Source organism: Micrasema longulum, unplaced genomic scaffold (genome assembly GCF_059751315.1).
Source record: "Micrasema longulum isolate JH-2025_06_02 unplaced genomic scaffold, ASM5975131v1 h1tg001822l, whole genome shotgun sequence".
In the NCBI taxonomy this organism is placed as follows: Eukaryota; Metazoa; Arthropoda; class Insecta; order Trichoptera; family Brachycentridae; genus Micrasema; species Micrasema longulum.
The window spans coordinates 30,982-54,534 of record NW_028278996.1 but is presented as its reverse complement, the minus strand read 5'-3'; the positions used below and the strand labels follow the sequence as shown (position 1 = coordinate 54,534).

The window sequence follows — 23,553 nt, the reverse complement described above, 5'->3', positions numbered from 1 at the left end:
AAGCCTTCGATGCCTGAAAATCTCGCTGTATGCGATGTATCAATCCAAGAGAAGAAACCTTTTTAACTTTTTATTTACTTATTGTGTATGCAGATAATTGGTGGAATTTCATAATGAATTTTGGGAAGGTATCCAAAATAAAACAGTTTTATTAGATTTAATTTTGCTTTCATTTTTTTAAAATATATGTGACGTGTTTTGTCTCGTTATAGCATTACCAGACTGTCTGATAATGTCCTAACAAGACGAAATGCGTCACATGTATTTTTAAAAAATAAAAGTAGAATTAAATTCAATAAAAGTGTTTTATTTTGGATACCTTCCCTACCAAATTTAATTAATTTTTAATCGAATCGATGACATCTTTTCGGACCTACCCTGTATGTTGAATCGGACAATTTTATATAAAACATCGCCACAGAAACAAACAATCCCCTCTCGTTAACAATGAACTTTTACTAAATTATATTCAAAGAACATTTATATATTTTTTTCAAATCATTTTTCAAAATGTTGCATTTTACTAATTATAGTCCTTCCAAGAACAAGGGGCAATTTAAATTTGAAAAAATGTATTTTATTATAGTCAATTGCTCTAGAACCAGAAGGCGAAGTTGTGTAGATGTTTATTTATTTATTTTTTTATTTTATTTTAATAGTATAATTATACATTTTTTCAATTTAAAAAAAAATTCACTTGTTATATTTTTACTAATACTAAAATCCCACCAAGCCACTTTCTGTAGATTGTTGGTGTAAATGACTATAGTTTCTGGAAAATACTCCTCGCTTCGTCTGATTTGCAACTTTTGTTGATGGGAGGATTACTGAAAACGATGTTTCATATTTTTCATTGATGATATTTTGATTTCTCTTACAGACTAAGAAGTTTGCAGATGTGATCATACCCAGAGGAGCGGATAATACCGGTGAGTTTGTTATTTTTTCTTTACCATTAGTTGTTATTTTAATATATTACCGATTGTATTTTTCTCGGTCACCATGCCATGTGACGAAACGTCTTCAAAAATTGCTATAGTCACGGTGTAACACCCCAAAAAAATGCTCTCAGCATCCAAAAGGCTGTGAAAATCTATAGTTTATATAAATAATGCATAGTAACTTTATGAATCAACGATTTATCATAATTTATTTAAAAATAGATAAATAATTCATTTCATTAAAAAAATTATGTTAAATCATATTAGTTTATTTTTTTACAAATACCTGTTTGAAAAATGTAAAACTGTGTTGTTCTAAATATATTTTTTATACACAATACATAGGTAGTAACGAATTAAAAATAATAATCAAATGCCAATCCCAAAAAACTATGTGTTAAAATAACATTCCCTTACAAATTTTTGGAGGCCACCCAATACAGTTTTTTTGGATAATTTTTAGTAATTTATCTAAGTAATCGAGGTTGTCAGTTTTAATCCTCGTGTTGCTATGATGTCATACGAGTCTACATAGAATGCAGGACTTTCTTATTTTTAAAAAATAATCACGTCGTATTTTGCTATAACAATTCTAAATTATATGATTATTTTTGTAAATTACGACAAATATATTATTAAACAGAATATCTTTTTTTTTATATATCTGTTTTGAAATATTTTGTCTTTTGCTTAATGTAACGCGATACAGCACTGTTTGCAGAAGAATTTTATTATTAATAAATTAATTTATAATAAAATTAATTAATTGATTAAAAGGTTTCACATATTTTAAGGAATTTGTAACGATTTTAGAAGATTGGAGACAATAGTTTTAGTCGCATTTTTTTATATACGAATGATTTTGATAAGCTGGGAGAAAGGTCTTCATATTTATCATCATTTTTAATTGTTCTATCAATACCACATCTACACCATATTCTGTTTTAAAGTAAATTTTATCTTTTTTTTTATTATCACTGGCTATTATCATAGTAAGTAGGTACTATTATTTATATTAATTTTGGATACAAATTATATTTCTGGTTCTATACTGCATTTGAATCTTCCTCTGTTTTCAGTAGCTCAATTACAAATAACTATCGACGTGCTTAAAAACATGTTAAGCATTTGAGGGAGAATGAACAATAATGAACATGCTTGAACAATAATGAACAAGTTTTCGCAGTCATAAGTCAACACGTGCGTAATCTCTAAGTCTACCCTCGTGTCGGTTTGTTTTTTGTTTTCCTCGTAAATAAATACAGTTCACTGGCGAAAAATCGGCGTTTACTATAAAAAATAATACAATATATTGCATTTGCAAAATAGTAAGGAGTATCTCATACAAAAAAGTGAAAATTTAATTACAATTACTATGGCGACTGCTTTTCTTGACATTTGGCTTGCCAACTGCCGGCTAAATGTAATAAATAAATAAATAAAAATATCAGTTTTGGAATATTTTGGCAACGTAAATATTTTGACATTTAATATTAGGTGTTTACGGATGTTGCATTGTGATCGCGAATATGATAAACAACCATGGTGAGAAATTGTTATCACATCGCTTATTAGCACGTCGATAGTTATTTGTGATTGAAGTAGTTCAATATTATTTATTTAAAAAAAAAATTGTTCCCTACTGAATGATGGAATTAAATTTGCTGGTTTTTATTATCACCAACCGATATTTAGAAACTGACCTCTATTGAGGAAGTTCAGTGGTTTTTAATATTTTTTTTATTTGTTAATAAACTATTAAACTATGTCAACATTTAAAAAGAATAAAAATATGTATCGTTTTATCAGTGCTATGATTCTTAAAGTTTTGTATTTCTGAAATTACTTTGCGTGTGACTTCTCAAGTTCTCTTCCGCTTCTTCTCTGTCAGTTCTGCTGATTGGTCCGTTGACGGTAAGTAATCCGGAAATCTTCCACAACTCTCTTATCATTGGTTAATTCGTATGAACTGTTGACGTCGTTCAATTTCACGCATTTTCAAGAAACTTTGCCGTACAATTCGATGGTCTAATTTATCTAAGGAAGAAAACATTTTTGTATCCAATTTCCTGTAAGGGCTAAAGTTCCTCGTTATGTTTTGCAATATATCTATCAGTCCTTACAGCTCCTTTGGCAGAAGCCACCCGCCCAAAATTGCCCGAGTGAATTGTCATGTAAAAAACGCAGTAACTTTCTTATTTTTCAATATAAAACGATAGTATTACTACCATCAATTTGAGAAAAATAAACCTTTCTTTAAATATATAAATAAATGGTCAGCGCGTTTACCTACCATGCCAGAGTATTCGGGTTAGATTCCCGACACGGTTGATAAGAAATATTTATTTAAAGGGTGTTTTCGCACCAGAATATTTCATAGTCCCTGGACTGGTACCTGGGCTGGTATTCCAAACGCTCTCGAGGCCGTATTATCTCGTGTATTTCGTATGTAACTGTTTTCTCGTGCCACGAGAGTGGTTCAGAATAGCACCCCTGAAGCGTAAGACTGTGATCATCTTACCTTCATGTAACAAAAAATAATCAAGATACGCTGCGATTGGTGTACCAACACAGTGCCCTATGCACCATTAGGTGCGGAAAGGGTATGATGATGATGATATAAAAAAATTATGAAACAGATTGCTATTCAAAAATATGCAACAAAATAAATCAAATCTTTACAACTGACGTTCAACGTTCGAAGAATGGCCGGCCCGTCGCGTGATCTTTTCGTCGAAGAAATAAGATGGAAAGTAACACTTTTTAGCCAGGAGAGAGAAAAGCGGATCCAAGGACTGCGCAATTTGCGGTGGTTGAAAAAAAAGGGAAGAAGAGCGGGGTTGTGCGAAACGTGTTGATTCATGGAATCCTGCTCTGCACCCGGGATTGTGTATTGAAAATACCACACGGAGAAAAACAATTGATAGTTATAAAATTACATTTTTTGTTTTAAATAAATCTGTTATAATTCTTAATATATAGCTAAATTAAAATGACAGCTGCCCAACTAATGTGACTAGTGATGGGATCAAATCGATTTTATCAGTTTTTTCATGCAGACCTGAAACTCTGTTTCCGAAAATTGATATAAAAATGCAAAAACAAGCCAATAGTGTGTTTAAGACAATTATTTACCAAAAAATAAGACATTTATACATTTTTCATGAACAACATCAAATGAATTATTATTTTATTCGATTGATTGATCAATTTGTCCCATCTCTAACATTTTTGCAAAATGATGTAACCTTGTAAGAACGTCGGTAATAATTAGGTTTGGTTCAGTTTTTTTTTAGCTTTAAAGCTAATTTTATATAATTATGTTGATTTATATGTCAAGCATTGTATTAAAAAAATAAATGAACATGCCGGATACGAATGATTTTTCGTGTGTCAATATAAATCACCCCTTAGACGTTACTACAAATTTATGTCGTCACTTTTGCTGACAGCTTTCATTCTAATCAAGCTGTATTTTAAGTACTATAGTCTGTCCTTTCACAAGAATTTAATTTAGAGCTAGCTTAAACAGTGAGTGTGAAATAATTGAGTTCAAAGGGTGAACCAATACGAACTTCTGTTGATAACGATATTATTTATAGAAAAGTATTGCATAATATTATTTATTGATACCGATATGGATAGTGAATTTAAAATAAACTGTAAATAAGACACAGATAGAGTTGATGACATCAATTTAATTGGCTCAAAAGATGGAAAATGAAAATTGTAATTTTGAAATTGAACAGAATAGGGTGTTTCCACATTTTTCCCCGAAAACAAAATGCTCACGCCCTGCGGAACAAACGGCACCTAAGATGTTTTGGCATCAACTTGTACACAATGGGCCTTATTAGATTTCGTTATACCAAGTTTACATTAAGAAATAACTATACCTGATTTTACTCTTTATAACCGATATAAAAAAAACTTACTAAAATATTTATTACCTGGAATAGCAATTCACTGGTTATTTCACGCTTCATTTTTTTAAACAGTCAACACTGGTATGTGCGCGTGCGCAGTAACTTTTATAACAACAACAAACAAACGCCAAAGTCAAATCGAGGCTACCGTCGGGTAATGGAACACGGAGAAAACCGTGAGAAAATGAAATCTAAATTGAGAAGAAAAGAAGGTAAAAACGAGTTCTTTAGTTTATTTGTGTTTCTTTTTTTATCACAATTAATTAAAAAACATACAAACCTATAACATTTCAGATATTATTAAAGCAAATTATTAACAATCACTTGAAGAAGGTCGCAGGACTTCGAAATTGTTTAAAATTGAACAAAATCTGATAAACCATCCATTTTGATTATCGAAAAATATGACTTTTGACAGATCGCATGCTTATTCCAGCGTCATACCACATAATGTGCAGGTATAAGTTTCTATGGTCGCTATCCCAGATTTAAACCGAGTTTAACTCCATGCGAGGTTTATACGTAATACTTTTTGCTATACCGTCATTATCCTACCACTATTCTCGAGCTTGACTTTATACCCGATTCATAAGTAAGGCCCAATGTTTATTACAAGCCAAGTTTGCGATCATAATGTGTGATGTCAAAAGTACACGATGCCAACTATTAGCCGTTTTGCATGAAAAATTATAAATAAATACTAGTTTTTAATATGTTGAAAGAATTATATTAGAGTTGTAAAAAACCTCTCTAAATATACGAGTATATTCAGTAGAATTTTAGCGTTATTTCCAACTATGAAAATACCCTATTTAAACTGTCAGAAGTTAATAATTAAAATTAACAAAGGAAATACGAAATCCTTTAATGGAATAAGATAGAAAATAAAATTAAAAAATCAGTAAAAATAAAATAAGATATGATTCTCCATTTTTTAAAAATATTTAGTAAACAAACTAAATTTCAGCTACACAGCACTGAAATTTCTTGATTTTTTTATATTTATCCAAAGTTTTGTAAAAAATTGAGTTTTCTATTTTTGTTACGATTGGTCTATCAAAATCCTGTTTATATCTTTTACATTTCAGGTTAATAGCTACTGTAACGAGTAACCGAGGAATTTATTCAGAAATAATATATTCTTTTGGAGTTTGGTTGTTTTATCATCAGTAATAGTTAAAAATCTAAACTAATAGGGTAACAATTTGAAAATCATCTTTTCTGTATGTAAAAATTAACACTTAAAATGACCCAGTCATGCCTGGTCGTATGTTCATTAAGTAAAAGTAAAAAATTGGAAGAAATAGCTAAAAATCAGAAGTAATGGTAACCTTTTAAAACAGAATCTAATTTGTATGAAAAAAGGAAAACTATTTTTTTATTTTTTGAAATTTAACTATTACTATAATCTTTTAACCGTCACTAAATGATCAAACAACCAAGCATTAGACAGGGTTGTTTGATCATTAGTAAAATAAGGGGTAAGTAGGTAATGATTGCCCGGTCAAGGAAATTTAGATTTTGAGCGGTTGTAGATTTGACCTTAATAATATTTTGAAAACAGAATCTATTTACAGTAGCTATCGCAGAAATTGCATCTTATGTAAATTAGACTTGATTTTAAAAAAAATAAATAAGATCAGTTCTGAATAAGATTACATTCTTCTCGTGTTTGGAATTTTTATTTGAAATAATAAATATTTGAAAAATGGAATATTTTTTTTGGTAAAAATTCCATAAACATTATCATAAAATACCAAATAATAATATTTTGTGGCCACTTCTTTTGCCTTAATGACGGCAGCAATTCAAAATGGCGTTGATAAAATTAATTTTTCAATAGTTATTTCTAAAATCTCTTCATCCCACGAATTTCCTAGTGCTTCAGCCCTTTTGATGTCTGGGGCATAGAATGAAGAATAGTCCAGAAACCGCGTACAGAAATCAAATAGAACGCAACTAAACTACTCTAAGAAGAGTACTTCTACGTTTTGACCATTAGTTTCTTTGTAGACGTCGCTCAGTCCGCAACTGCCGATTTGAATTCAACTATACCGTGTCGTGTCGTTTTAAAGTGTAGAAATACTGCTGGGATCTTAAAGAAACAGGATAGGATCACATTTCATGAGTAAATAGCAAATGCACGTGTAAGTGGCAAAGGCATTACTTAAAAATTGAATTATTTTTCCGTCTGTCAGATTGTCAAAGAAAACAAAATGGACATTTTACAGAGAACTAATGAAAATTGGACCTCTCGGATTAAACAACGCCGTGGTGGACATTTGACCGACATTATCTTTAAAACATCAAATATTATTTAACATGACACAAAAATATCCGTTTTATGTAAAAAAAAATGTTTTATTAAATGACCCTTTCATATCTACTGTTTTGTGTCAATCAATGTTTCCGCGTGTACAATAAAATTTTAGAGAAATTAACAAATTGTTTTTTATTTAAATATAATTAACTTACATTTGTGTTATGATTATATTTTTCGCGATCTGGCAACACTACGCGGCGGCTTCGCGCATGCGCGCGGTGAAAGTGGGGCATAGTGGGGGGATTTTTGGACACTTCTGGACTATTCTTAATTCTATCGTCTGGGGTTTCAATCTCTGTATTTTAGCCCCGAGTTTTGCCCACAAATTTTTAATTTGGTTTAAATGACAAAATTCTCATATTTTCATGATAATTGGTTATCAAAAAAAAAAAAAACGTGGGATTTTTTTTATTTAAAGTATTATTCAATATTAGAATGCTTGTATTTCTTTATAACAATCTAACTTTTTTTCTCTTTTTTTAATAACTTTTCAATTGCATCGTATTTGGATGATTTTTGAAGGTAAGGTAAAATCAGTCTTCCACTTCAAGTTCCAGTATAGGGACATTGGAATATTGCGGAGTAGAAGTTCGCCCTGCCAGAAATTGAACCTAGGGCCCGAGGTAGGCGAACGCACCGACTCCACTCAGTTACCTTTTACAGAATTTTAACCTAAAAGTAGCTTTCGAATCGAAAATACCCTTTCAGAGTTCTAGTTCTATTGCACACGCAGAACTGTATTCTTCATTCATCCGGATACATATTATTGGACGAAAGTACTTGACGGAAAAAATATTTCTAATAAAAAAAAATTCCATACAAAATTACAATTCCTTCGGGTAAGGTCCTAAGTACTACGAAACACACTTCGCAGCTCGTATAAATGAAAAAACAAGCCGGCAATACAGTATAGAAACCCAACATCCTTGAAAACATTTTAATGAACATTTTGAGAAATACTTTAGCGTGTCCATTAGCCTGCGCGCTGAATACCAAACCTTGGTTGCTTGTTGCAGTCGCGATTGACCTTATCGTGCACCACATCGCGGACATCGTCCAGCTGAAGGGGCCCGGCAGGGCCGGGCCCCGGGGCCTGCTGGGCCTCTCGCGCCGCCCCTCGGGGGCCTCGGAGGACGCGCCCGGCCAATAGCGCAGGGCCCCGCCGACGCCCCGCTGGCGTCGCCCCTCGCGCCCGCCCGCTCGGGAGTCTCCGAAGGAAACGTTCGAGGCCGCGGCGCAACCTCCACGGTGAAGGATTTCAGTAAAGAACATTGAACTTATATCGAATATGTAGATTTTAATGAAGATGTATAAAATGTAGGATTTTTGATATGTCCAAATTCTTATGGACAAGTACTGGATTCAACTAACACCCCCAACTGTGACGGCTGACATTTAGGGTGGCACGCATCGTCATCTTGATCTTCCCCTTCCCAGGAATGAGCGATACGCTTTCTTCGTTTACTAGGTTTACTTCATTTCTATTTACTGCAAAATTATTAATATTCCCAGATACGACACGGCACCCTAATCGAATTTTTTCAGAATTTCGACACGCCGAGCTAAAAAGGTTGCACATCACCGTCCTCATATAAAGCTCTCGGCATTGGAAAAAAAAATGGCTGTCTTTAGGGTCCGCAAATTTTGTCGTTTACAAATGTCAAAAGTATTTTGTTTTTAGGATCATTCACACAAATTTACATATTACAAATAAATAGAATAGAGTAATATGTATATGTATCCTTATAAAACCACTGACGTATAATAAATAGGCACGTTACTCGTGTACTAACTGCTTTAAAAATATTGCATTGCTCTCGACAATTAAAAAAAAAAAGTAAAATAGCATGATACACATGCAATCACTCGTATTAGAAAGAGATATACGAGGTGTGTTTATAAAATAACGGGAATTTTTTAATTTCGCGGGTTTTGCGAGTCCGATTGTCATTTTTTTTAGATATTATGTTGGTATACATGCCCCTGAAGTATGCTAAAATTTTCAGCTGCATTCATTGTTAACTTTGTCTATGGCAGCCTCACCACAACGTTCATGTTTCTTTAGTTCATATTGTGGGGTAATTTTACAACTTCTTCTTCCTTCTTCCAAGTCGGTCCCTCAATACCGAGGATTGTGACCACTATGAACACTTCTGATTAGTCTGTTCCACTCCAGTCTGTCCTCAGCCCGACGAACCGACTCGTCAAATTTTAGCCCCGTAGCCACCTTTATTTGGTCAGTCCATCTATATGGGATTCTACCCCGGCTTCTACTCGGCCAGACATTATTGCCTTTTCTAGAATGTCCGGCTCACGTCTAGCAATATGTCCAAAGAAAGACTGTATCCTTCTCAAATACACCACGGATAGACGAGTTGTAAATAAATAAATAAGTAATATGGAGCTCTTCCAGTATCGATGCATTTGTCCTTCTGGCTGTCCGAGGCACACGCAGCTGCCTTTTCCGACACCCCATTTTGAATGCATCGATCCTCTTCCTCTCGTAGGCACGCATTGTCCACGTTTCAGCCCCATATAGGAAAACGGAGAATACCAAGGCTTCCATTGACTGCTTTTTTGTGTTTATTGATATACCTCGATCTTGCCAAATCTTCTCCAAACGGTTTGTTGCTTCTTCGGCCATTTGAATCCTGCGACCGATCTCCGGTCTGCAACTGCCGTTGTTGTCGATAAGCGAGCCGAGGTACACAGAGTCATCCATCAGTTCAAGGCCTTGCATCTGCTTTGTCCTTAGGAGACTTCCAGCTCTGTCTACAATCATTAGCTTTGTCTTACTGGTAACTTCAAAATCACCCACTAAAAACACATTTTTGTATCCTCCTCAGTCATTTATCCGGATATTTGGAGTTATCTATTTATTCCATATGTATAATTGTGTTCATGAATGAAACAACATACCCGTCCCGTTCTTTACAGTCAACGGGGTTAAATGCACTGGTTTTTAGAAAGACCAACTAAACTAGCAGCAAAAATACTATTTCTTTTAAGTTCAATATGCAACTTGTGCGTAGTATAACAGATAGCGAAAAGACATTGAACTTAATAGAAATAGTCATTTGGCTACTGGCTTTGTTGATCTTCCCATAAATAGTGATCAAGGGAAGCAATTACCCACGAATTGAAATGCTATTTAGCACTTGTAATGTGTCTATTTAATTATACGTCATTGTTTAAAATAATAATTCTATGCTTAACTGTGAAACATGAAAATGAAATTAACGAGACTACTTATTATTGTTAATTATCAATATAACAGGGTTACACTTTCACTGGATTATATAGTAGATGGTGTTTAGCTATTTGCCATTTTAAATGTAAGTCAATACGGAACATGACAGAGTAAACTTTTAAACCAAATTTACTATTCTCTTTTTAATGAGGAAGTTCAGTGGTTTTTTCTTCAATAAATATTTTTTGAAAGACTATCGAACTTAGCCAAAATATTCTTATGCATCGTATTGTGAAGGGCATCACCGGCAGCCGTGAGGTTGGCAGAGCCGAACACCGCTTTGGCCCGCACCGCGTAATCCGATGCAACGTCAGCTCGGACAAGTTATTAAACGTCGCGCATCGGAAGAACATTCACATTTCATCTTGGCGTTTCGTGTCGCCCGTCCACCGGCTACTCGACAGTGTTCGCCATTGTAAATTCCTTCTGTACAAAATTGTAAGGATGTAACTCTTGTGTATCTACTCAATAAATAACTTAAATTGTGATCCATCTTTCTCACTTAACCTCAAATCGAATCACGCACGCCCACCCATACAGTAATATCAGCGCTATAATTTTTTTAAATTTTAATTTTTTTTTTAAAGTTCTCTACAGTGAGTTCTGCTGATTGGTGAATTGGCTTCCCTTAAATCGAAAATCTATCACAACACTATCATTGCTTGATTCACAAGAACGCGTGACGTCATTTTTATTAAAACCATTTTTACAAATTTTTTCATTCATTTCTGATAAACTTGGTCTACAATTCAATGCTGTTATTTTTACTGCGCGTAAGAAAACATTTTTATATTTAATTTCCTGTGGCACTGGACTTCCTCTTTGGGAACACAAAAACTATTCATCCAACTTTTGTATTAAAACCTTCTTTAACTACTTTAGAATCCCTTTGTCGAGGGATTTTTCTGTTGGCTTCTTTAACCTAGCTGGACCGAAGGGGTGGATTCGAATCCCCCATAGACCGATTTTAATTCGATAACTCGAGTATTATTAAATCTTTTTGCCCCATATTTTCCTGTTTTTGTTTTTAAATTTTCAAGTCGTTTAATATTAAAACAAAAAAAAGACGTAAATAATACAAGAGTCGATTTCACTTTATGTACCTTAGCATTCGGCAAACTAACAAAAATAAATAAAATACACGAATGAGTAAAATATGTGTACGTGAAAACATTAATAGATTATTGCACGATCATAAACACTTCCAACTTTTTATTCTCGTGACACCACATACAAGTAGGCGCTGGGGTCGTTTGGTCCCCCCGTTCGGATCATGTGTAATTTTTGGATGCTCAGTGAGGAAAAGGTTTAGCAAATTCTGCCGTTGGTTTAAGACATAATTTAAGGCACTGCCAAAAAATGGCCAGTGTAGGGTCCTTTATTACCTTTGAATCTCCTAAATAATTTCTCAGCACCTGTCTGATCATCCGAATATCTTACGCAGCATCAGCATAGACTCTTTTACTCTTCTCATATAGAACCAAACTGCTTTTTGTTTGTGATTCAAAGAACCTTTTACAAAATAATATTGAAAATATTCACCCAGAACGTGTGTTTTTTGTTTCACATTAAGACTAAATCTGTGAGCAGATTTAGGCACCTACTTGTAATTTAGTGAAAAACTTAAGTAAGATTTAAAACACATATTTAGTTAAGTTTATTTTTACACCTTAATAAAGAACAGTTGTGTTCCGAAACTGGTCGGCATATTCATTTTAATTAAGTGATTTTACTAAAAATAAATACATAATTTAATTATGTTCTATACATAATACTTCGTGTAATAAAACAAGATGATTTTCTGTAAAAACTATTAAATTTTTTTTTTATCCTAAAATTGTATAAAATTTAAAAATATGATTGTTATTTTTTAGCATCGACCTATTAATACAAATAGATAGTCCCTCAAGAGTAAATTTTTAAAAGTATTGACACTAAAACGTACCCACAGTTACAGAGTTTGTTCATTTATTTCTGATTATCTTTTTTTGCATTGTATTCTTTTAAATTTTTAAATTATACCTTATTTTCTACACTGTTATTCTATTGCATCACATGTCATTATAATTTGATCTAAATTATTTTACTATGTATTTTTTATTGTTAATTAAAATGGCTTGACACGAGACGAGCATAGCCTAAAAAGCCTGAATAAGTTCATTAATATTTAAACTAGTGTGATTTTGAATGGATAAATAAATTTATACCGGGGTTGCGTTCGAGGAGACTGCGTATACTGCAAAAACTTTAAGGATATCCATTTTTGCAATATAATAAAGTTTGTATTTAATCCTTAGACTGCTAAACCACGATATGTCATTGTTGTTGGTCCGGGCAATAAAAGTCTAACCAGATTGTTGCTGATGTCATAACCCCCCTAAAAGGTAAATAAATTTAGGAACTTGCTATTGCACTTTCCCGTCAGTGGTGTAAAACAGTTTAAAAAAATAAAAAAATTACAAAATTAAATTGATTTCACTACTTACTGTTTTCTAATTGTTAAATAAGTGGAATTATTCATTTAAATCCACCTCGTAAAATAGTGTAAACTGCTTATGTCATAACCGCAACAACAGCTCTTGCAAAAAAATATATTTCTAAATAAACTAAAACAATTATAAGGCCAATCATAGATTTTTTAAAATCATTTTGAATACTATACAATGTAAAAAAAGCACTGATTAAGGCAGAGGGCTATTCCGTATCACTCCACATACAAAAACAAATAATTCATTTGATTGAACACATAAAAACAAAAATATTATTGACAAATGCGGCTTATTAAAAAAATCTTATTGCCAATGGATTTATATGGAGCAACCCCAGATCAATTTTACAAACCAAAGAAAATAAAATACCAAAATAGTTTTTCAAAAGTGAGTACTTATGTCAGTAATAAAGACAAACTGCGAAAAAAAGAAAAATAGAATTCTGATAGTTGAGAAACTTTCGTTATCGTTTGTAAAGTTGAATTTGCACTTAAGGTTCTAGGATTTTCATTGATGTTCAATGTTTAAATTAATAATCAACAAAAAACGAAGATAATAAAGTGGATTAAAAAAATTACATTCAATATAATGCGCCTCAGTGTGCGAGAATCATTTTTAAAAAAGGTTCGTTTTCATTTACAAGTAAGAAAGAGTTTACAACCACTGCATGACGATGTGATGGGTGATAGAAATATTGGCAGGCATTATCTATCTCGCTTACTCTATTGTACATGAACTAGTGATAAATGAAACGAAAGATTTTTCTTAGAACTGGTTATAAATGTTGACAGTAGTGTGTTTGAAAAACAATGTTTTTATTACAATTTCAAAAATGAATGTAAATTATAGTTTCAAAACAACATTAGTTTTCGATGGATCCCAATCAGATTCTTTCCTTGAATTCCTTTAATTTCTACCTATTTATTTATTTTACTGGGTATCGCAGAGTGCTAAAATAATATGAACTCTCATTTATTATATTTTTAAAACCGTATTTCTACAAGTGTATAAATAATTCTTGTATTTGGATATTAATTATTTAAGGCTTTGTCAACCACTTAAAAACAAATACTTCCCAAAATGAGGTTACACCATTTTATTTACAAAGTTTATCCTAACGACTTTTATACATTTTCATGATACAAGCAGGCATTTTGATTCTAAATGTCAAGCTCATGTCACATGCATTGGGCATCACTTAAGTGTCATAATTTTTGAGGGCTCAGAGTGCGTCTATGTATTAATAGGTCGATACGTTTTACTGATAAAATATTAACATTTTGGTTTGTAGACAATAACTGTGACTAATATCTTTAATTTTTCTAAAAAACTAAATTTAGTGAGGGAGCATCTCTCTTCTAATATTGATCTTTGTTTTCATATGTGATAAAAAAACCATAGATACTGTTCTTTTATAGATAGTAAATGGCAAGAGTCGTATTTTTTTAAACCACAGATAAGTAAAAAGAAAAATTGTAACCGAAGAAAAACATCTGTGGAATTAATAATTTGTAGAATGTGATTTGAAATTTCCTAATAATTGTGAGTAATACTTAAAATATAGTTTTAGAAATTTAGGGACATTGTTACAAAAAATTATCAAGTGATTTAAAAGAAAGTTGAACATAAAAATTGTATAACTTTAATTGTTTATGCAATGCCGTGAAAATCTTTTGTCACAGGGGCATTTTTTTTTCAACATTGTGAAAAAACTTTAATTTTTAGTATCTAAGAATTTCCTAATGTTATGGTGCAAAGGCACAGTCATATTTGTATAAAATATGTATTTGTAACTTCATGGGATCATTATTGTGTATTGAAAATTAAATAATTATATTATTTGTGAAAAATAAATTTGAAAGAAGTTTTCTCCAATTGACTAGAATGTTATGAAGTAGAGATGAAATTGACCAAATTAATTTAATAATCACATGGTTAGTAATTGAACAATTTAAATAATTAAATTAATTAATTCGGTGTGAAGTTTGCAAATGCAATTTGTCCATTGCCGATTAGTCTATTTGCATATCTCAACCGAGATGAAAAACATTTTAGAGAATAGAATATGGAAGTCTTAGTATTTAAAGGGATTATCACCTGCCATCGGCTGGTTTAAGTGGTACCATTCTGCCTATGTTTGATGATGTGGATGAGATTCACCTGACCGAGTTATTTCACCTGCATACTAGGCAACACCTGAAAATATTGGACCCGTTGGTTTTATCAACAGTATTTTGAGCTTGTCCAAATTTTTGTAGACAACTGATCCTAGAAGTATAAAAATTGGAAAATGTTTTTCGGTGCTGCCTAGTCTTCTTCGCAGCCTCAATCCTGGGGATCGGTTTGCAGCAAAGTCCCGCATCTCGTCCATTGTATACTTAAAAAAAAAGATAAACAAATTTATTCTCACAAAAGTTAATTTTTCTGGACATGTAATAATATTTTTAAAATTCACTTTGATTTTCATTTACTCCTTTAGTTTTAACATTCCATTTTTAATTTTTATATAGAACCCTTGTTTTATTTATTCATATTCGGATATTAACTGTTCTACAATGAATTATGTACGTGTCTAAATTAAAATTGTAGAACATGTTATAATAAATCACGAAATGAACTAGTGAATTTAATTATCAAATGATCATAATATATTTAATTATCAAATGTAATTTGGTGTGAAGTTTGAGCAATTGGACCGTTGCCGTTTTAGTATATCGGCATTTGGTATTAGTATATCGGCATTTGGTATAAAGTTGCAGCAATTTGTTGATTGCCAATTGGTCTATTTGCATTTGGTACGAAATTGCAGCAATTTGTCCATTACCGATTTTAGACTGCAGCAATTTGTCTATTTACATGTGGTTTGCAGCAATTTGTCCATCGCAGATTGGTCTATTTAAATTCAAATAAACTAACGGTCAAGTTGGATCAATTCTACTAATTTGTATTCAAATAATTTTGTATGGTGCATTGTTTAATATTCCAATAAAGCCAATTTAAATATACCGAAATATGAAATGGATGGAAAAAATAAAGCTATCTCTAATAATAATTTAAAAGCTTGTCTTCCTATTTCGATACAGTTATAAAAAACATTTGTAAACAATGTTTCGAGTATTTCCAAATATTTGTCCTCGTAGGGTCAGTTTTATAAACATTTGTTAGTAAACTTGATACCATTTTTAACTAATATTTTGTCCACCGGCCCATTATAGCGTTATATAAACGTTCCTAGTGTTATGGGTCGTTGAAATAATGGTTAAATAGTTACTACCCGATTTCGGCCGGTGAAATGCATTACGATCTGTTATCTTCAGCGCATGATGGCGTATTTGACAGAATATATGTTTTGACACGTTGTATTTTGATAATTTCTTGCGTTCTCCGCTTAATTCATTTGCAATATGCGATTTTTTTTTTTCATAATTACCATTCTTTTTTTTCTTCTCATTGTATTAAGCAAAAATTTTACATCCAGTATTAGGTATACTACACAGACAACAAAACAAATATGCCTAACGTCATGGGACCTACCAGAAGTCTTATGTATTTTCACACTAAACATTGGATATAAAAATGTTTTTTATACAACATTAGAACATTTTATTGTATTGGGAAGTTTCTCAAAGTATGAAAAAATGAACTACTTTGAGAATAGCTTATCAATTAGGTGTCGTGATAGATTTCCGGTTTTCAGGTAGCTATGTTCTAACGGGCACAAGGTTCTTTTTAAATGTCGAAAAACTCGCCGACTTGAACTTGTGACGTCTCCGTGGGCGGTGCAATTTCTTTACCGCGATGATAATACGATACGTAAAATCAAAAGTACATTTTTTAGGCTTAGTTTGATATTTATAATCAAGTAAAAAATGTTTAAATAAAGAATTGTTGTAATTAATATAAAACATGAAAGAAGACATGACAAGAAGTAATATAGACAATTTACATAAAAACATAGAAATTATGACTATATTTGAATTCTAATCAAAATACTTACCGGTAACTGTCAATTGACAAAATTGGTTTATCGATCGGTTATCGTTACAAACGGTTCGTAGCGCTAATTGAAATTTCACAGATTGTTTATAAAACAGGCCCTTAGAATTTTATCTAGACAAAAGATATTGACCCTATTTATTCTTTAAATTATTACAATTACAAAATCTTCATAAAAAATAATGTCACAACTGCTTCTTCTGTTTACTGACAAAGTACATTTTATAAATGATTTGTACAACGATTTAAACACACTTTCTCTGAAAACAAAATGGCTTCCATTGAAATTCCCTTACGTAGCACATAAGATATATTTTTAACTAACTAAATGAATATAAAATTCTGTTTTTATTTCTGTTATTTTATTCTGATAGTAATAAATTGCACAAGAAAACTGTAGATTTTTTCAATCATGTTTTTTGACAACTGGGTTTTTACAAAAAATGCACATAATTTAGGTTGTAATATAACTAAGCATTGTTATTTTTTAATTTTGTTTTATTTATGTATTCATATAAAGATACATATTACAAAAAAAGCGTATCCCTAACTCTAAGAGGCCAAGGCCCTGTGTCGAGTTGGGATACAACATAATAGAAAGTGGAAGCACGCATATTATTAAAGAATATTACAAATAAAAATTATTACATAAACATAATATCTATATATAAATCTATGCAATGTCTCGCAGCAGTCTCCTAATGGTATCTTCCCTTAGAAAGAATGTAATGAACGAATTGTTATATTTACTGTAATTTTTCTATAAAATAAATAAGTATCCCAGACTAAAAAGTTTCATTCAACCTTTTCCTATAAAATGTGATAAAAACATAAATCACTACACACAATAAATATCAGAAATAAATAATAGACACCTGCATATGCACACTTACTCGCACATTTTTGTTTTATAGATATTAGATAAAAAATATATATATATACAAAGGTACCTATATAATATACAACTGCAAAATATCACATTTTTATGGAATTGAGTTGAGTAATTCTTTATGCATAATTTAAATAAGTAAAATTTGTCAAATGACATATTTTATTTCTTCCATAATGGCAGCATTTTATTTGTTATTCCTTATTTGAAAAATGCATAGAAATAGTAAAAGCGTACATCAAAAGATTCGCGTTTTTTTGTGTATAAAATGCGATAAATATAATTGCAGGGCTAAATTTTTTATCGATAAGCTATTTTAAGTGAATCGTAGGTAGGTTATTTTCATTAAAATAATTTAGTATTATACCAATTTTTTACAATTCCTATTCCTGTTTTATAGTTAAGATCTGATATTTTTTATGGTTTCCTTATTATTATTTACAACTTACTTAGGTTAGATTTTTTCTATTACATAGTTTTAATTTGTTTGTTTTTTTTTACTTTTGTTGATTGTGCCTAATTAATTTTGTTGTTGTTTTTGTCGCTGTTTTTTATGTATTTGTATCTACTGGTATTAGATTGTGTCTAATCAATCTATTTTCATATATGTAAATCAACCTATGTCTAAAAGCCGTCTAGAATACTGCCGGTTGAAAATTCTTTATTCTGTTGTCATTTGTTCCTATTATGGAAAACGTGTTTTTATTTGAGGCGTTATTGCCAATCCACTATTAAAATATCTTTGACTCATTCCATTTTGCCCCTTTTTATTATAATTTTTTTATATCTAACTACCCCGTTTTATTATTATTTTATTCATAGATAAAACCTTATTGTTTCCGATGTCTATACCTAAGTGTAAATCTATGATTGTATAACCGAATAAAATATACTAATGAGAATTTTACAATTTTTTAATGTCCCTAGACTTCAGTGTGTATTATAAATATGGTTATTTATTATGAAATCCTACAAATTCAATGATTATCGGTTGTATCTTTGGCATAATAATTTCTTTGTACTTTGTAATAATTTGTTAAAAGTCTGTACCAAAAATATAACATTAAAAACAATATGATGTTTTATTCCGTATTTTGTATTCCTCCTTATTTTCAACATATTTTTCACTTCTAGTTACTTATTTTAATTTGGTGTGAAGTTGAAGCAATTCATCGATTGGTCAGTTCGCATTCTAATTAATTAAAAGCACTATTAGTCCATTTGCATTAAAATAATTTCATGTATTATTTTCATTCAAATGAGCTTGTTCTGTGTGAAGTTGGTGCAATTAGTGTACTATTTTCATTTATTATTTGTACGAATGATTCATCTCTAGACCCTACATCAACAGAATAAGGTGTAAAGATATGGTATTGATAACAGAATAATTAAAAAATATATGATAGCCTCTTCTTCTTTTTCATTTTAAACGCCGCAAAAGTATTTATTTCTCATCAATTTGTATTAAATGAATAATATTGCGTTGCTGGTTTAACCCGTTAAAAATAATATTTACATAGAATGTGCAAAAAAAATCTTAAGCAATTTTCGTTTCGTGGGTGCAAACTGGCATAGAAGTATTAAAATATGTATGCTAAGAAAAAGAAGCAAAGTTTACTATAAACCAACAATTATTTATACGTGATGAACACAGATTATCATTAAACTAGCAGGCAACAGTCGGCTATTGCAGACTGTTACATGCTAGGAAATTCGGTCCTTCAGGCCTCAGTTGATAAGGATCTCAGAGTACCTAAAAATATCAGCCCTTGGGACCTCAGAATTAATTTTTTGCTCTTCGGAGCAGTCTAAATGTAGTAAAGAAGAATCTCTCACTTAAAATAATGCTACCAAAACCACACTAAAACAGTTATGCTAAATATCTATTTAAAAAGTTTGGTTAGTAAGGGATTAAAAGTGAATAATCTGTAATTTAAAATAATAACAGTCATCTGTCGCCGACTGTTACATGATAGTGAATTTGGACCTTAAGGGCCTCCATGAGTCGGCCCTGCGAGCCTTAATGAATCTGTCCTCTTGGTCTTATTAAATCATCAGTTGATCGGCTCTTAGGACCTTGGTTAATGAGGATCTCGGATGTGCTTTATTAGTTATCCACAATAAAAATCAATATTCATAAATTTTGGCCCTATATAAGTTAGCCATAATAATAATATTAAAAGATATGTTACTTTATTTAGGATACAACAACTTAATTATTTTCGCAATGCAAAAAAATAATTAAATTTAATGGTGTTGATAAAAATATTCTTGGTGTCATTTAAATTTTGTGGGCGAATAAAAATATTCCTGAATTATAATCGAAAATCTAATAATAAATTTAAAGCCTATGAAATATATTCTCGTAACTCTGATTATCTGAAGATTAATTATTATTTATCTCTCGTCAATAGGATGTGCAACATAGGGTACCTGATAAGTAAAAAGGGTCAACACATCTCGTTGCCTAGTAGGCCAGGTGAATCTCGCCCACATTAATAAAGGTTTAAGCTCTTTTACTTCACAAAAGTTGAGGAAATGTGAATGTCTAAACATAGGCAGAATGGTGGACGTTACACATCGTGTAAAGTGGCCACTTAAACCAGCCAATGACAGGTCGTAAGCCCTGTAAATGCCTAGACTTTCATATTCCCTTCTTGAAAATGTTTTCCCTTTCCGTTTCATTTAAGTTTCTGCTTAATAAATGTAGAAAATTTAATACTTCCAGTGATGCTTCAATGTCACCCAAGAGACATTGTTTCAATCTATGAAGGTACTGGACCTTTGACAATTTTTTTTAAAGAGTTGTTGACACATTTCTGGTCATGCCGTTACAATAGGAGATCCCAGCAGAATGCTCGTACGCAGTTTTCTTGTAATTTAAATTATTTAATACAAAAAATACGTACGACTTTTACTCAGAGAAATTTATCTTTTGTGGCTTTGGAGCCTTTGGAACTCTTGGGAGTCCCGGATGAACATATTAAATTCTCCAAAACGAAAGCCATTTCTAGGAGAAGAGTACAAGTTTGGACTTTGTCTAAGGGAAGAGATTTATATATTTATTATTTATTTATTTATTGTGGATAACTTATATAGCGCCATTTTCGTAATAAAATACCTCAAGGGCGCTTTACATGGTGATACTATTAAGCGTGTTAGGATGTTTCTTAAAATGTATGTTTATGTAATAATTTTTATTTATAGTATTCGTTAATAATATGCGCGCTTCCACTTTCCATTATGTTGTATCCCAACTCGACACAGGGCTCTTGGCCTCGTAGAGTCAGAGATACGTTATTATTCTTTTGTAATATGTATCTTTGCATTAATAAATAAATAAGAATGTTAGCTTTAAGCGGCTCGCTTAAAATAACAACAATAATGTGTTTTTTTTATTGTTTACAGTGGCCATTGACTTCATAGTCCAGCATTTCCGCGACCTTCTGAACGGAAGCAGCTGCGCCCGAGGTCGGCGGACCCCTTCGGTCTTCGACTTCCCGATCCCAGCGGACCCCTCGTCCCCTGTGCTGGACGCCCCGCCCTCTCTCTCGCAGGCCTCCAGCCCCCACCGCCTCAGGACCAACACCATATCACGGCCGCACTAGCTCTCTCACCGAATATAGAATTGACTAGTTAGATGCTTTTTTTAGTTACTAGGCCCCCTAGCTTGTGAAATGCCTTAGACGAGGGTGTTCAAACAACGCCAATCAGTTCTTTGTAATCCGAGAAAGATAATATGTAAAGTCGTGTCCGGCGCGTACATCGCCCTTTGAAAAACTGATTAAAATTGTGTTTATAATAATAAAAATGCAATGAACCAAAAATCATAACTAATCTGCATCATTTCTGCACCCACTGATGCATAGGGCACTGTATTAGAATACCAAATGCGGCATATTGGATCCGTATTTGTAAATTCTGTGACTTGGATTTTTATGGGCCAATGTCAGATATTTTTTTTTCCTTACTGAAATTTTGTAGAGATATAGAGATTGATAATAATAATAATGTTTGGATAATTTATATAGCGCCATTTTTGTGAACATCACCTCAAGGGCGCTGATGTCAATAAAAAAACATATACTTTTAACTATTTTATGTACACATACATATATTATGGTAATGTTTTTTTAAAATTAATATCGCTTATCAAACACATCAAATTGTTTATTATAATGCCACAAAACGGCTGAAAACTTACTCTCCTGTGTTTATTTATTTATTGCGATCCAAGCCACAGAATTTCTGACATATTATCTACTGTCTCCCGTTCAGGGCTTTTCGGAATCACTTGGGCTGCTTGTTATTTATTAGCACTGTTCAATTTCGTAACGCCACAAAATCGGCCCTAAGTAGCGCTTGCTAACATCACTCAACATTAACATTCTCGATTCCGAAACGTCCCGAATGGATAACGTGTCGGATATTTACGAATATGCCGCCAGGGTCTCAAGCTTGGTAGGCGAACGCCAACCGATACATTATGAGGCGGACTTATCGCCGCACAATGTCGCATTTCTGGTTTTTTCATCATAATAAAAAAACATCTAGGATTCTCGTTCTATTTCACACATAGAACTGTGTTCTTTATCCTTCTGAACAGGAAAAAAAAACATTCAATGCGTACAAAGGTTACAGTGAGCGAGTCAATATTGGAAACAGCTGGCACTGCTGGCTAGCCAACCCACATTCGAGGGCCTCGGGAGGCATTCGCAAAAATATATTTTTATTTATTAAATGCACACAATATGCTATTTTACTATAGCACAATTATTAATTTTCATCTATTCTATACTAAAATCAATATACATAATAAAAATGTATACATTTTATAGTGTAGTTCCATACCAAGGGCATTTATCGCTGTCTTACTCTAGGGGGCCAGAATTTTTGACATATTTATGTACTGACCAAAAATTACCAAAAACTATAAGTATTAAGTAGTCGCTACACATGATTATTGTAACACACACATTTTCCAATACTTTTGATCGATGTATCACGCAGCAATATTATAGTAAGACACCAAAGGTAGGTCTTAAGAGAATTGTTTTGTTTTGTATTAATTGTTGTAATTTTTCTTTTGAATTTGTAATATGGAATTAAATTTACTTGCTTCAATTGTGATTAATTGTTGTGATCTTTTTAGAAACATTTATGACAATGACGTACATATTATATTATATGATATGACCAACTGAAAAAAAAAACCATTTTAAGACAATTGACCTACCTACCCTCAAGGTACCTACGTACTCCAAAAAGGCCTAGATTATTCTAGAATCTTCAAATTGTTTTTAAAAATTTTAAAATAAAATGTTGAACTGGTGTAATAATAGTGAAATATCACATTTTTTAAAAACGTTTTTAAAGAAATAATGGTCTATGAAATATAGGTCAACGTCGTTTTGCGCCGGTTCAATTTGCAATTACGCTGGTCGGTGCCGGTGTGGGATTGCCTGGTTCGGCCGACACCAGACGACAGTAGGCGCCGCGATTCTAATAGCACACACACTTTTACATGTTGTTTTATTCTATTACCGTGTACGCGACCAGCCTATTGTGTGTGTAATATTGTTTCCAAGTTAGTTTTCGTTTTGTTTCCAAAACTCATCTCGCCGTACACTTTGTATTATTTTTATTCACTCCATTTTCCTTCTTTCATCAGCAGGGAAGGTAAAATTCCACTAAATCAATTTAAGTGGCGTTAAAAAATTGACTACCTTGGCAACACTA

At 32.1% G+C, this 23,553-nt stretch overlaps 1 protein-coding gene across 2 annotated transcripts in view; it reads left to right on the top strand.

Annotated features, from left to right (window-relative positions):
* Positions 1-22,944, top strand: part of Uck (Uridine-cytidine kinase) — a 31,374-nt gene extending 8,430 nt beyond the window's left edge. The window contains exons 5-6 of one of the 2 annotated variants that reach the window (XM_088238041.1): positions 881-929; positions 21,223-22,944. In XM_088238041.1, the coding sequence (XP_088094167.1) occupies positions 881-929; positions 21,223-21,422 (249 nt within the window). In that variant the 3' untranslated portion in view covers positions 21,423-22,944. Of the gene's footprint in view, positions 1-880; positions 930-8,206; positions 9,095-21,222 lie in introns of those variants that run through there. The other variant, XM_088238042.1, reaches the window with a different exon arrangement.
* The last annotated feature ends 609 nt before the right edge of the window (positions 22,945-23,553 follow it).